Source organism: Physeter macrocephalus, chromosome 4 (assembly GCF_002837175.3).
Source record: "Physeter macrocephalus isolate SW-GA chromosome 4, ASM283717v5, whole genome shotgun sequence".
Lineage (NCBI taxonomy): Eukaryota > Metazoa > Chordata > Mammalia > Artiodactyla > Physeteridae > Physeter > Physeter macrocephalus.
This window is the reverse complement of record NC_041217.1, coordinates 57,493,655-57,509,439: the sequence shown is the minus strand read 5'-3', so window position 1 is coordinate 57,509,439 and position 15,785 is coordinate 57,493,655. Positions and strand designations below refer to the sequence as shown.

The 15,785-nt window shown below is 39.8% G+C and overlaps 2 protein-coding genes across 2 annotated transcripts; both read right to left on the bottom strand.

Moving 5' to 3' along the window:
• Nucleotides 1-1,894: 1,894 nt before the first annotated feature.
• CHML (CHM like Rab escort protein) lies at nucleotides 1,895-8,853 on the bottom strand. Its single transcript, XM_055084225.1, has one exon. It carries the CDS (start codon nucleotides 8,851-8,853, stop codon nucleotides 6,886-6,888), a length of 1,968 nt encoding a protein of 655 aa, XP_054940200.1. The 3' UTR covers nucleotides 1,895-6,885.
• A 248-nt stretch (nucleotides 8,854-9,101) lies between these two features.
• On the bottom strand, nucleotides 9,102-13,483 carry OPN3 (opsin 3; the record flags this gene model as incomplete). The annotated part of the gene is made up of 2 exons (XM_024133694.3): nucleotides 9,102-9,189; nucleotides 13,138-13,483. Coding segments are annotated over 2 exons (387 nt in total), but the record flags the coding sequence as incomplete, so codon positions are not given.
• Nucleotides 13,484-15,785: the final 2,302 nt, after the last annotated feature.

Below are 15,785 nucleotides of genomic sequence, written 5' to 3'. Positions count from 1 at the left end.
TTTATGTGCTGTGCACTCTTACATGCAATAAATAATCATCTTGAGATGAAGGTAAGGCAGAAGTTACATTTCAATTCTAATTAATGGATCTGAATACTTACTAGGAGAGAGTCCAGGCAAATCACTTAATTTTTCCAAGTCTTATCTGTAAAATGGATATAAATACCTGCCCTTTCTTACCTTATGTAGTTGTCTTGAGGTTCATATAAAAAAAATGTAGTTGTCTGGAGAAAAAAATCTTACAAATGCTGTAGCAGAACTGCTGTCAAAATATTCACGTTAGTCAAATTCTTTCAGTTGAATCACTCAGCATCTTTGTTCACGGCTTACATAAAGCTGGAGGTATTGTGTCCCCTGCTTTACTTATTTTTGTGTGTGTGTGTGTTATGCGGGCCTCTCTCTGCTGTGGCCCCTCCCGTTGCGGAGCACAGGCTCCAGACGCGCAGGCTCAGCGGCCATGGCTCACGGGCCCAGCCGCTCCGCGGCATGTGGGATCCTCCCAGACCGGGGCGCGAACCCGGTTTCCCTGCATCGGCAGGCGGACGCGCAACCACTGCGCCACCAGGGAAGCCCTGTGTCCCCTGCTTTAGAAACGTGAATACATTTGGTTGTTGGTTAAAAGGGTAAGAACTATACTGGAAACAATGCCTCTTTATGAGAGTAAAATTACTGAAATAAAAATGTATAAATCTTCAAAGAGGAAGCAACTACCTCAATGCAATAAAAGCATGACTTCTATCTGTCCTGGCAAGACAAAGGTAGGTAAACCTAATCTAATCCTAATCAGAATTTTTTGTTTTGAAACTTTATGTTCTGCTTCTCTCATTTTGACTTCTTTATACTTCTATTCCCTGAGCTCTCAATGCTTTGGGCTTCTGGGACCCAATCTCTTGTACCTTCTCTTCACTCCTTCCCACAGGCAAGACAGAAAGCTTCTGATTAATGTCAGAAACTTCTTAATTAACTGAATGTTAGCTGAAATAGATTTCAGAAAGTATTAACTGATCTACCTTTTAACTTTTATTAAGCTACTTGTTTGCAACTGCATAATAAAAGGTCTTGGTACTCCTTTAAAGGAATGCCATGCACCACAAATCAGATTTCTCATTTTTCTTTTCTTTGTTTTGGTGGGGGAGGGCGGTGCAGGGGAAAGGAGGTGGTTATGATGTGGAGTATGATGGATAGAAAACACCTTAAGTTCTCAAAAAGATAAAACATACATCCTCTAGAGGATCTGTCATTTATATTTATATTTCTAATCCCTAGAATAATGCAAATTCATAACCCACAGTGGATGTTCAACTGATGTTTGCTGAATTAAATCACCTTGATTTGGATGTCTCAGACTGACAAGAAAGGGTCTGCCAGCATCCTCAGTCCCCTGAGATCTGTCCTTAACACCGGTCTCCCTGAAAGCACTCCTCAGACCAAGGCTTGGCCACTTCTACCAATCCAAACCCAGCCTTCATTTCCCTGGCCTCCAAGGCTCCAAAATGAAGTATGTTCTTGGATTAGGGGCCATACTTTAGTATATAATGTCTTCATGCTGATGTCCGGGAATGCATTAGTATCATTTCTATTATTTCTACCTCTGGCTCTGAGATTCCCATTTAAAAAATTATCTATCTATCTATCTATCTATCTATCTATCTATCTATCTACCTACCTACCTACCTATCGTCACAATATACCTTATTTCTTAACGTTGGGCAACTGAGAAAAGATACAAAATCCATCTTGACCAAGAATTCCTTCCCACAAGAGTTGGAAAACTTTCTGTCCATGTTTTTGGAGATTATCTTTTGACACTAACATTTAAATATATTTTTTAATTTAAAGGAGAAATTTAGAAGTTTAGAAATCAATAATTTTCTCACCAATTCAGTAAACCGTTTTACCAATTAATCTTTTATTTTTTATTTCACACATCAGTATTTTATAGAAAAAAGAACTTCTTAAACTAATTACAATGTTGTCTTCAGATTCTTTCCAATGTATAGACCTAAATTTTTACACAAATACAATCAGTAAATACAATAATTTGTTTTAACACTTTCAAGTCTCATTTAAACATTTTCCCATATGGTTTTACATATATCAATACTATTTAATGGCTATATAACAGTCTATGATAGCAATAGCAATACATGAAAATTTACTTATCCAGTTCCCAATTACTGGGCTTTTTTTAAAAACTCAAATGAATGTAATCACTAGAAATATCTTTATACAAATAGACTTTTTTTTTTCTTTTAAAATATTTTCCTGGGCATATGCTACTCAGAGTGAGTTAGAGCTATCAAAAGACAGATTGGTTATAGAGTTCTTATTATATTCTTCTAAATAGTTCTTCAAAAAAACTACGTTAATATAATAATGCTACTGGTATGAGGATACATGCAATTAAAATTTTTTTGCTAATATAATTGCATGAACTAAGTCAAAGTTGCTCTAGTTTGCATTTTTAATATTAGTAAATCTGAATACCATTTTATTTCTATCTTCTCGTTTGAACTCAATTCTTTCATAAACTTGCCTAGTAAAGAGCACAAAGTCCTATGGATTTGCACTTACCTTTTAAAAAATATTGAGTACTTTATCCTTGTGTAATGCAAGTGGCTTTTACCCCATTTCTTTTGTCTTCTTCCTATTTAGTACACATTTTTCATTTTTCTTAGTTGATCTCATCTACCTTGTCACTATTTTTCTTTGCTATAAAGTTTCCTTTGCAAAATTATTGGGATGAGAATTGTAGTCTTTTTATTTTTACCTTTTTTTTTTTTTTTTTTGGTACGCAGGCGTCTCACTGTTGCGGCCTCTCCCGTTGTGGAGCACAGGCTCCGGACGCACAGGCCCAGCGGCCATGGCTCACGGGCCCAGCCGCTCCGCGGCATGAGGCATCCTCCCGGACCAGGGCACGAACCCGTGTCCCCTGCATTGGCAGGCGGACTCCCAACCACTGTGCCACCAGGGAAGCCCTATTTTCATCTTTATACTGAAGATCTTAATCTGTAACAAACTGTTATGTGTGAAGTGGATCTAATTTCTTTTTTTATACTGGCATCCAGCTAATCGTTCCACCAGCAGTTATTATATATTTCTTTCCAACTGGTTTATTAGTCTTAAACTTTCTACTCAGTACCATAGTGTATTTAGAAAAGATGTTTAACAGCATGTTTTAACGATCTGAAGTGCGAAACTCCCTTTTTCCCCCTAAGTTAAAAAGACATATCCTTGCTTATTTTCCTAAATTATTTATCACAATTCTGTCAAATTATATAAAGCATCCAGTTGGAACGTTAAGTGGAAGTGTAGTAAATCTACATACTAACTTCACCCTATTGCCAGTCCTTTGGACATAATTTCTTTTACATTAATTTAATCCTCATAATAATTCTGCAAAGCGGTATTTCTATTTTATAGATGGTGAAATGGAAAGTAGGCATGATTTTCCCAAGATTACACAACTTATAAGTAGTAAAGTGAGGACTCTAATTTTGGTTTTCAGATTTCCTATTTACTTCCTTTTCATTATACTAGGATGCAGTTCCTGTAACCTGCTTCTTTATAAGCATCTTTCTTATCTCAATATAGTTGTATAACTTTCTTTAAATGGCTTGTATATGTTAATACCCAAACACTTTAAGTTGTAGTTTGTCACTGTTTGAATCTAGAAATAAGATTAATTTTAAAAAGTTATATATCCTGCAACTTCCTGAATTAGTCTTTTATTGTCAGCATGTTTATGATACTACAGGTTTCACTAGTTTAAAAGCCATGTCAATAGAAAATATTTGTTCTTTCTTTATCTTTCTCATTTATGAATGCTTATTAATGATTTATTACAATGACGAGCTTTTTCAACCATATATAAATAAAAGTAGTGCCAAGATTATTTAATTTCTGCTTGAGAAATGTTTCCTATATGTTTTCCTAATAGGAATGATGTTAGCTCTTGGTTTTAAGTAATTACTTATCACAATGAGAAACCAAAAAAATCATTACCAGAGATAATTAAATAAAAAATGATGAATTTTATTAATATTTTTAAAGTTAGCTGTAGTTAATACTTTGCGTTTTTACTGTTTTGTTCTGTTGATATTGATTTAATGGTTATTCTGTTGAACACCAACCTTATAATCCTGAGTCACAGTAAATAATTATTTTTATGTTGTGTATCATTTGCTAATATTTTGCATTTGTTCAGAATGAGACCCTTTTCAAAATGTTTGACTCCTAACATTGAGGCAATATTAACCTAAAAATGCAAATATTATATCATCTTTTGATACACAGATATTATTTATACTTTGAACATTTGAACAAGTTCACCAATAAGCCCATAAGGGTAAAATTCCAACTTGTCAGAAAATTATACTAGGTTATAATATCCTCTAATTTTTAAAATGCTTTTTATTGGTAATAACTTTTTTCATTTCCAATTTATTTGCATTTAAGTAGGAAACCAATATATTCATTTTCTTAGTTTTTAAAACCCTTATTTTATTTAATCTAACATTTTCCTGTTTCCATTATCTTTGGTTCTATCGTTTTTTGCAACTTCTCGTTGCCCTTCTCAAATTCTTATGAATAAAAATATTTATGATATGGAAATTAAAATTTTTTCAATAGGTCTGGATTACCTTCACCTCCATTTCACTTAACATCTTAAATTCTTTTACATTTTAATAACTAATTTTTAGGTCTATTTCAGACATTTCAGTTGTTTTGATAAGTTTAAGCCTTAGAATCCACCCAATAATAGATCTGCTAGATTCAAAACATATATATTAATACCAATTCATGACTTCTCTACTTCAGTAAGCTGAAAATTACTTAAATATTTCCTGTTTCATTTTCCTCACATATAGAAGATCAACAAAAGACTATTCAAAGCATATTTTGGCCTAGTAACATTACTTTTTATAACACAAAAATCAAAAGATACATTAAAAAGTATGACTTTGTTAAAACTTAGACAAATTCTGCTTCAATGAGATCCATAGCTCTAAGTCATATTTATTTTTAATTAATCTTTATTTTCATATTTCTCTGACTCCATAATAAGCCAAGAGATGTCTGTCTACTTTGATTCACTAGCAACGCTAGACCGGGTTTTTTTTTTTTTTTTTTTTTTTTTTTTTTCCGGTACGCAGGCCTCTCACTGTTGTGGCCTCTCCCGTTGCGGAGCACAGGCTCCGGACGCGCAGGCCCAGCGGCCACGGCTCACGGGCCCAGCCGCTCCGCGGCATGTGGGATCTTCCCGGACCGGGGCACGAACCCGCGTCCCCTGTACTGGCAGGCGGACTCCCAACCACTGCGCCACCAGGGAAGCCCTAGACTGGTTTTCATGAGCATCTTTTTCTTCTCCTACAGTACCTACACTCTTCTAACAGTTAACATCAGTTGAAAGATTTTGAAATCATGAAAGCCTGGATTCCAATGTTGGCTCTTCCACAAACCAGACTCAGAGAGAATTAATAAGTCTTTATTTCCTCTTTGAAAATGTATTCAATATCTGCCTCACAGGGTTGTTGAGAAACTGTAATTAGAGAGCACAGTAAGTGCCTAGCACATAGCAAATACTCTGTTCCAGGACAAAAACTGTAATTAAAAGGGCTTCCTATATCCTTTTTTATCCCTTCCTAAATCCTTCCTATAGGATTATCATTCTCTGTCTGAGAAATGGAAACAGTGACCTAAAGGGAAGGAAGTTTATTTCTTCTGACAGCTCCACAAGCTTCTGCTGCTAGAGTATAACCAGCTTTATGACTTCTGGTAGTTCTGGAAAAAAATGTTTTCTATCCTCTAGATAACAGCTAAGAGGCAGGAGTTGATTATGAAGGCATTTACCTCATTATTTGTGGGGTGGGACACAACCAAAGGGACATGGTAACCCTCCTTTGATTCACTCCTATCAATTGTAGTGTTACTAATTAAAGTGGTGGAGCCAACAAGATTGTATGCTTCACTTTCACTGAGAAACTTTGGGAAATCTATTTACAGATGGATTTTAAAAACCATCTGTAATCCCAGGTTAAAAATGCTTCACTCAGTTTCTCCTTAGCAATTTCAGAACAAGCATTCTGAAATATCTTTTCCTGGAGCAATTTATTTTTTTCTTTAACCTGAGTTACTTAGAAGTTCTTTTCTTTTAGGTGCCAGAGCAGTGCTCTTCAGAAATTTTCTGAAGTATTAAACCAGAACCAATCTTTTCCCCTAGATTTTCTTTGGACTGAACCTCCCAAGAATGAGCTCTTCAACTACTAAATGAACTCTCTGACTCTTTTTGCAATGTATAAGACTGTGGTGGCGTCACTGCCTCATTGGTTACAAGGGCCAAGTAGGAGAATTAAACTGCAAGATGTACTGTAAACATCACCTTCACAAATAAAGGATCATACTTAATATGTTTATATTATAAACAAAAGACCCACATAATTTCCTCTGTGTTTCTCTATTCAGAGGTGGTAGCAACTGTAATAGCTACAAAAATAATTAAAATATTCCTTAGATGTTATTGTTCTGTAGACAATAATAAAATCTGAAGATCAGCAGATACAATACCATCTTCCTTTAAGTACCATGGCTAATATGGAACCCTCACATATATACCCAGTACTAAAATAAAGCTAACCCTGTTTAAGCTTCTGGCTCATGGAGCCCATTCTGAAACAACAAGAAGTCCAATAACCAATAAATCAGTTATTGATAGGTTAACAAATGCATCCAATAACTGAAAGTCACAAAGAGAATTATAGACAACATCTGCACGGCATTCATCAAATAACCACTTCTAATTACTCATATAGGAAACTGTCCTTTAAATGAGAATATTCTGATACTGGATGAAGGCCCAAAGTAGCAATTCCAGTTTGCTTTTTTCTAATTTTGAAGGTGCTTCTCTGAGCTTTCTAGGTTTTTGCTTCCCTCAGAGGATTCTGGTTGGGCTATTATTATAGTATTGGCTCCAAGAGGCTCTGGTTGCTTATCATCACCATCAAAGAAAACGTCTTCTGGGTTTGGAGGTGGGGGGCAGAATTCTTCACTTGGAAAGATCTCGTTGAAGAGTGTTTCAGCTTGCTTGACTGCATGTTCATTCCCTAGTCCACAGTCAGGCCCAGTGCAGACATAAACATTGGAAGGTAAGCCATTATATGAGCTTCTGCTGACTCCTGAGGAATCTCTCATGTTAAAGTAAAGAGCCCACAAGAGTCTTGGCTTTGCAAGTTCTTCCTTGTCTATTTCTGTTTCAGCATATGGGGTGAATAATTTCTTCACCACTGATTCTAAGTCTTCTCTTGCTGTTTTGGAAGATGAACAGGTCAGATGTACCAGACAGGTGTCTTTCATGCACGTCATGGTTGAAGAACACAATTCAGTGACTCGAACAGCACATGCTCCTGGTTCCACTGGAGGTACTATCAAAATGGAAATCTGCTGATCTGAATCTGTCTTTAGTATAGACTGATCCGTAATGAGCACTGCCCTGGAGATCTGTTTGTACTGCACATTTGAGCATGTTTCCTCAGAAAGGTAACTATCCTCCACAATGAAATATTTAGCATTTATTCTTTGACCAAGGTGATCTATAATTGCTTTACATCTTCCAGATTCTTTGTCAACTACAAGGCATTGTACTTTATGGCGAAGACAATATATTCCACCAAAAACTGCACACATCCTGCAGAAACACTGGGGAATTTCTCCTTGGCCATACAACGGAAATAAAAAGGGAGTGTTGCCAAACCTTCCAAGACACTGAAGAAAGTTTTTTGTTGCTTTAAGGCCTTCTATTGTTGTGCAAGATGACTCTGACATCATTGCAATTGAGTGTAGTACAAAATGTTGGAGGCTGGGGGTTAATTTTTTGGTTTTTAAGTACTCTGAGAATGAGCATTGCGTGAAAGCTTGGTATTCATCAGGATGTTGTTCGTAGTCTAAACAAAAGGTAAGAAATTTCATTAGCATCCTCTTTTCAACCATAGTGAGCTCTTTGCTGTTAAAGATATCTGCTCTGGAGCAAGGCACCTGCTCTACTTTTCCTTCTCGAAATGCAAGAATCCTAGTGACATTTTTAAATTCTGCATAACGACTAACATTTGATTTGATTAAAAGATCAATTAACAGTCCTTGGGAATAAAGCAGCTTTGATACCAAATCAATGTTAAACCTCCTGCCTTCTTCAACTATTTGAGAGTAAGTAATCCTGTTTCTCTTTGGTGGATCACTGTTGTCTTCCAATATAGGTTTGATTTCGTCTTTGGCACCATCTGAAACTCTGTGTTTATAAGTTTTATATCCACAATATTCTTCTTTCACCAAGATTTCTGCTATATCAGTTACTTCTCCATTGTTTTCTGGAGTGCCTTTTGCAGGCACTTCATAGCTAGAAACATATAATGAGTGCATTTCTTCAGACAAGCATGCAGAATCCAGAGGTTTAATGAGGGTACTAGATGCTACGCAGGAAGGATTTTTCTGCAGATCATCAGTCTCTTCAATATTGTCTTCCATATCCTGACTGGCATAACAAAAAACTTCTGTGTGTTGAATGGTTTCATCCTTCTTGCAAAGAGTGATGCCTTCTTCTGTTTCATGGATCATGTCTTGCCATGCAGCAGTACTTTCTTCCCCAATGTCACTGTTTTGCTGATATTCCTTCAACCAGGAGAGCAATCCTGAAAAGCTGAAACTAGCCCAGTTTCCTCCATAGTAACTTCTTGAATCAAGATGCAGAACCCTCTGACCACTTCTGGAACATGCAGCTGCAAGGATGGATTCAGGCAAACCTGTCCCTATTACAATCACATCAAACTCTGTTGGGAGACTGTTGTCCAGACTGTTGTCCATCCTGGGAGGTAAAGTGTCTGGTGACAACTTCTAATGAAGGAAATGTGTATGAACCTAGGCTGAGGGCTCAGATAAGGTGTGAATATGCTGTAATAAAATCTCTCCTTGTAATATTCCAGATCATCCGAGACGTACTGAAGTTGCAGGTCCTAGGTGTTTAACTGCTACCCTTTTTTAGTATTTTTTTCTTATAGGTCAGTAGCATAAAAACATGATAAAGCACATCTAATCATATCTGAGAATACTAGAACGAGTGTGTGGTGTTCACTTCTGCATTTCATCTTAGCAGTGAATGTCAAAATGTATCACATATGCATTTGTGACTGGAACTCTTCTCTGAAAGAAGAAAATTCAAGAAAGAATACAATTGTAAACAATATTAAGAGAAAAGTAATTTCATGCAACAGCAATTACAATCCAATGGAGCCCAACTTGTTTTTAGGACATGAGCCTCTACTAAAGCAAGTCATTAAATGCTTTCTCACATCTTTTCTAATTTCCTGAAAATGAACAAAAGATATAGACTCCTCCAAATCAGGCAATTCAACAATGAAGAATGGATATAATAACATCCCACAAAAATAAAGAAGAATTGACATAATACAATTCTATAATTTTTCCTTTTAAATATCTGAATAAATGATATACAACTGTGAGATTAAATTGCAAGTAACATGTGGCTCCACTGTGTTTATGGGAACAGACTATATACAACGTGCACACTGTCATGATTATGCATATTTCTGTGGCAATAGAGTCTGTAGATGCTTCTAGGACAGATGAATAGAAGATTTTTCCATGTCCCACCTACCCTTTGAATCTTATGGGAGCAACATGAGACTATTTCAACTGAATTAGCCATTCAGATTATTAAAAAAGGATTAATTCAATAATACAACTAGCATTTTAAAATATTTAGGTATATGAAAGAATCGGTCTACTGAAGGGAAAATATATTTATAAGAAATCCTTATATGAATGTACATACACACAGGTGTGTTTTATAGGTATAAGTTAAAAAGGAAAAGTCCTGGGTCCATATGTTAAAATATCTTAACATAAAATAACACCTATTTCTAAAACCCAAGTAAACATAGGGTGACTTGCATTTTGCGAGACTCTAGCTCTGAGACCCTGAATCTCTGTCTTCCAAGAAAAAGGGCTGTCCAAACACCCTCTGCCAAGATTAACATGTTGTTTGTTGTTCTTGTTTTTGAAGGGGTAGGAGGTGGTAGTGAAGAAAGTCTCTCCTGTCCAGCATCATCCTGATTATACTCCATGGGCAGAACACCTGTGTGGAGGTAGGTATGGCCAGAGGTGCAACAGCCAAAGGGTTGAAAGGCATACTCACATGGAAGTCTTTAGGCTAAAGCATTACACACACCACATGCTAGGTGGCCTTTCTGTCATTCATCATTGCACAGTGAGTTTCTTGAGCTCTGATTTTTCCTACCACTATACTTAACTGATCAGTGCATATTGGGTCAGTGCATATTGGGTCCGCCTAGGCTAAGATGACTAATTATCCCAGACATCTGTAAAACAAGCTGTTCAACTGGAACTTAGATTAAACTGACTCACTGAACTGACTGCTCAGTTTGAGATGGCAATCTTAATAGTCCTGTCTAGTCAAAGCCTCTGCTTCAAGAATATCAGGGATTCCACTTGCTTTCAACATTCCCTCAGAAACAAGGAAATGAGCACAGAATGAAGTGGCTGCCAGGCCTACTCACATAAGTATGTGAGTATGTTTGAGTTACTTATTCTGCTTTCTTCCAGCAGGGTGTGCAGAGGAAGACAGAACCCAGGAGGGTATGTGAAGAAGTGTAACCACAGTATGTACTTATTCTCAGCTTAGAAGGGGATACAGCTGAGGGTTGAGAGTAAGAGAGAGGATATAAGCTATAAGTGCTAAAACCAGACACCTTCTAACCTATAGGTATCAAAGGAGTCCTCGTAATACAAAGCAGGACAGGACAACCTCAACACATTTAGCTCAACTACCAACGTAAAACAGATGAGAAAACTGATGGCTGTTGAAATTAAGTGACTGGGAAAGTCCACATGATGGGTAGCCACAGGATCAAGAGTGGGACCCACTCTCACACCATCAGGCCAGTGGTCTTTCCACTTGATAGGACAGCCTCTCCAGAAGCCTCTGGAGCAAGCAGCCACTTTTGGTATTTTAAAATGTCTGCCCCCCTTCAGTACTCCATGGTTGATTAATTCTTGCTCAGGGATAACAATGAGGGAAGCACCCTCCCTCTTTTCATCTTTAACTCTTACCTAGAAGCACAGTCTTTGGAATTTACTCCAGGAAAAGAAATTCTTAATCTTTGCTAAGAACTTTTTCTGCTCCACCATAACCCACTATTGACTTGTCTCCCAGGGCTTAAACAAGACTCAGAATCTCTTGCCCCAGTTTCCACCTCTAACCTAAAAACAGGTTAAAGGCATTGTTGAAAGCACTAAAGAAATGCCCAGAGAAAGAGCAGTAGTCAGGCAAAATACTGTGTGGTGAACATTTTTAGCAGTCTTAGAAAATCCCTTCTGATTGGGGTGCTACCTAAGCAGGGATGATGAGGGAGGAAAAAGGATGGAAGAGACAAGGAGACACAGCAGGGTGGGGCCACAAGATAGAAGGGATGAGGAAGAAGGGGAATGCTGGTACTAATAAAAAACTCAATATACCCCTGTTTTCAAATTCCCAGGCACCAAGTCAGGATAGAAGCCGAATATCCCAGCACAGAAAAAACACTTCTTGAAGATAAGAACTTTAATGTCTGTGACCCAATTTCTGCTACTGATGACACTTCAGGGCTTGGCTTGAATTGCCCTCTTTAAAGCTTAGCCCTGCCTGAAACATTGCCTGTTAGGTATTTTAAATTAATACAAAGAGTGTAATCTGTAGTGTGATCTATATCACCACCTTCACACATCTACAGCCCCCTCCCAAGTTTCAAATCTTTGTATAAATGAAGTTCTCAGATAAGGGGTTATTGGGGAAGGGGTAGGCAGAATTAGAATATTAGAATCATTGAGACAATCAAATAAATAAAATTATGATTTCTATTGCATTTTCTTGTTTCCCTCAAAATATAAAAAAGGAATCATAACAAATATAATATTTGGATTTATCACCACATAGAAGGTTGGTGAATAAGAAAATACTTTTGATAACACTACAAAGATTTTATTCTCATAAACCTGCCAAGATAAAGGCCGTAATAAATTATCAATGGATTTCAGGATTCTTTTTTTTTAAAAGGAAATTTAAGACCTGAGAAATATACATTTCTATTTCAAATCTTTGTACAAATGAATTTCTGGAGCACACACAAAAGGATACTTTACCAATCTTAGAAAAATCACATCTTCAATGACACACTGGGTGATTCATCCTTCAAAATGTCAAGTCTCAGTGAGACTTAAATCTTCCATATGGGTTAAGAGTATTGTATTAACAATCAAGTTCTACTTTAATGAAATCTACTGGCTGCACAGCTAATTATTTGTTCATTTGAGTTGGGATTCTCTGAGCCATCTGCAAACTCACCTTAGATTTTGGCGTGCTGGAAACTATAAGGAGGAAATTATAGTAAAAATAGCTAATAGGGCACATGCCAATTTGCATTCTGAGGACCTGAATAAAACGATCTCACTTCCTAGGAAGCAGTCAAAGGTTTACAACTGCTAATGGGCAAATTTTTAAAAGACTTTACACATTACCACTATGTTAGGTTTCTACCTCTCACTTTAGGGAAGTAATATGGAATTAGATCTTTTCTCATCACCCTCTCCAACTTTCACAAATCAAACACTTTTCTCCTTGAATCTCTTAACTCCACAGCCCCTCATTTCTTTCCTCAAAGTGTAAAAGCCATTGTCTCGTGCCCTGTTGAATTAAATTAGGAGATGAAAGCAGAGAAGTGAGATGAGCTGCACAGCGGCCAGAAAGGGGTATGGAGGAGGTGGGCACAGGGGAGATGGGGCTGCAGACAGGCTGGGGTTTGGGTTGGCGTGGGGCCTGGTGAGCACAGGGAGGGAGGGAGATCAGCGAGTGCTGGAGGAGGAGAGGTCGGTGGGAAAGGAGCAGAGGTGGGGGGAAGCGGGTGAGATCAGGGGGAAGGTGAGGTCACAAGGGAGGAGGTGAGATCAGAAGAACAGAGGTACGGGGAGGTGAAGTCGGGGGAGCACCGCCGCGAGGTTGGGGTCCAGGAGCGGGAGGGGCCGGGACAGGGGGCAGGAGGCCACAGGAGCGGGAGGTCTATCCCGGCCACTCACCCCACAGGCTGTTGCTGAAGCCGTCCCACATGCAGTTCGTGGCGCCCCCCGCCACGCCGCCCCTCGGGCGGAACGCGCAAGCTAGCGCGGCCCGGAGGACGGAGGGTAGCAGGCTGCCAAGGCTGACGTTAAGCAGCAGGAGGCGGGAGGGGCTGCGGAGCCGCAGGAACTTGAGGTAGAGGACCAGCACCAGCAGGTTGCTGCCGACGCCCAGCAGTCCCACGGAGCCGAGCACAAGCTGACAGGCTGCGTAAGCCTCGGCTGGCCAGGCCACAGCCCCTCGCCGCCCTCCCAGCCGGCTCCGCCGCCGCCGCAGTGACTTGCCGCGTGCAACCCGGGCGCCGGAGCGCTAGGTTCTGGGTGGGGCGCAGGGCGCTCCGAGGTACCCGTCGCGCCCTCCGGCCAATGCGCTGTCAGCTAGATGCCGCTCGGGGCCCCCTCCCTGCCCCCGGCGCGCCTCGTAACCCCGCCCCTTCCCGCCATTGTAGTCCCGCCGCGACGCGCCTTGTAGCCCCGCCCCTTCTCGCAGTCAGCAGAGTCCCTGCTCACCAGGTTCCTCTTCCCTCGCCCCCTTCCGGTACCCCGCCCCCACCCGCCCAGTCAGTGAGAGCCGGAAGGCAGATCAACCACCGTGATTCCTCCCTCCGCAGTTCTCCTTCACCCTGCTGGAAGGCCTCTTGGCGTTCACCACCCACCCACTCATTCAGGAACATTTATGGGCTCCTGGCCCACCACGTGCTCCTGAGGGGGTTACACGAGGGACCCCCGTCCTTGCCTTCTCTCTCCCCAGGAAGCTGTTACGACCCGCTGCCAAACGGAGTCGCACACTTAATGCAAACCCAGGCCACACCCCAGGCCTGCCCATATTCTCCTTCCTGTCCTCCCTGAAGTAGCAGTGGATACACCCTGTCGCTAAGGCCCTCACTGTGGCGACCCCCAGGCTGCGCCCTCAAGCTCCAGACTATATCATCTAGCAGGTGCAGAGGTGGTGCTATACTTGAAGCAGCACATTTCCTCTGGCCTTTTACACGGTGAAAACAGAGGGCAAGTCAAGCACGGGTCTGTGAACTGATCAGTCTTTGCAGGGCTGCGCTGCTGCCTCTGCACAGGCCCCAAAAGGGCCCGAGGGGATGCAGTCCCTAGCCGGACCTGCAGCCTTTCCTGGGCACTGCTGGCTAGCACAGTGTCTGTGCAAGGGCAAAGTAATTGCCCTCCTGGAAGGTGTGTGCCTCTTCCCATCTCCATTCAAAAGTTCGGTAGAGAAAGACTAGCCTCAGTGAACCTCCATTACAAGTTCCTTGGGGGGTGAAATCTAATCGTCAGGGTGCATTGAGCAATAGCTGAGGGGCAGTGTGCTCCGTCCTTAAAATACTGATTTGTCACTAAGGCTTCCAATCTGGATTTATCTGTGAGACTGACCTACCCACTTCTTTAAAAAACTCATTTAATTTTGTATTTTAGATTTATGCAACCATTTAACAAGTTCTGTATGTTTAATGTCTACGGCATTTACTGACTAGTCTACAGTAAGGTCTCAATAAATATTAGTTGAATGAATGAAGGAGGACTCATATTTTTTCCTAAAGCATTCATTCATTCATTCATTCATTCATTGGTGCTGAGTCCCTGCTCTCACAAAGCTTACATTCTGGTGGTGTTGGGAGAACAGATGATTATCAAATAAGTACATATGTAGTGTTGTGAAATATGACATAGAGAAAGGGTATTTTGGAGGGAGGGGAGAGGTTGTTATTTTGTACAGTGTGGTTACAGATAGTCTCACTGAGTACTGCAGGCACAGGGTAGATGTAATGGGGTGGGACTGTGCTTGGCATATTGGAGGAAAAACAAAGAAAGCAATGTGGCTGGAGTGGAATGAGAATTATGAAATAAGGGCAGAGAAATAGGTGAGTAGTGATTGGCCAGATAATGCAGGTTCTTGGCTATTTTAGTAAAAGGACTTTGGCTTTAGAGTAAAGTCCAGGGCAATGCCTAAGAGGAATAATATCAGTGAAGGAAAAAAAAAGGGAATAAGAGGCTTTTGGCAAATGTTTAAGAATTTTGATAGATTTATTTTTATTATACAATGAACTGTTAAGGTTATTTATTATACTTGACAGAAACAGGTAATGATACTACCAATATTATTCACTTTGTCAGTAATGATATATGTTTCTATTCATTTTCAGAATTATGTAATCGTAGGATAATGCCCCAAATACTACAACTTAAAAAGCAAGTGCAGTAGTGGCATAAGGACAGACTATGTAATGAATAGAGATTTCAACAAGGATGCCAAGACTACTCAGTGGGGAAAGGACATTTCAATAAATGGTGCTGGGAAAACTGGATATCCACATGCAAAATATGAAGTTAGAACCTTACCTTATACCATATACATAAATTGACTCAAAGAGCTAAACTTAAACGCTATAAATATAGAATTCTTAGAAGAAACACATCTTCATGACATTAGGTTCAGCAATGATTTCTTGGATATGACACCAAAGGCATAGGCAGCAAAAGAAAAAATAAATTGTACTTTTGTTCATCAAAATGAAAAACTTTCGGGCTTCCCTGGTGGCGCAGTGGTTGCGCGTCCGCCTGCCGATGCAGGGGAATCGGGTTCGCGCCCCGGTCTGGGAGGA

What these genes read in the sequence shown, in the direction of transcription:
- CHML (XM_055084225.1), bottom strand. Translation starts at nt 8,853, where the DNA reads ATGGACAACAGTCTGGACAACAGTCTCCCAACAGAGTTTGATGTGATT.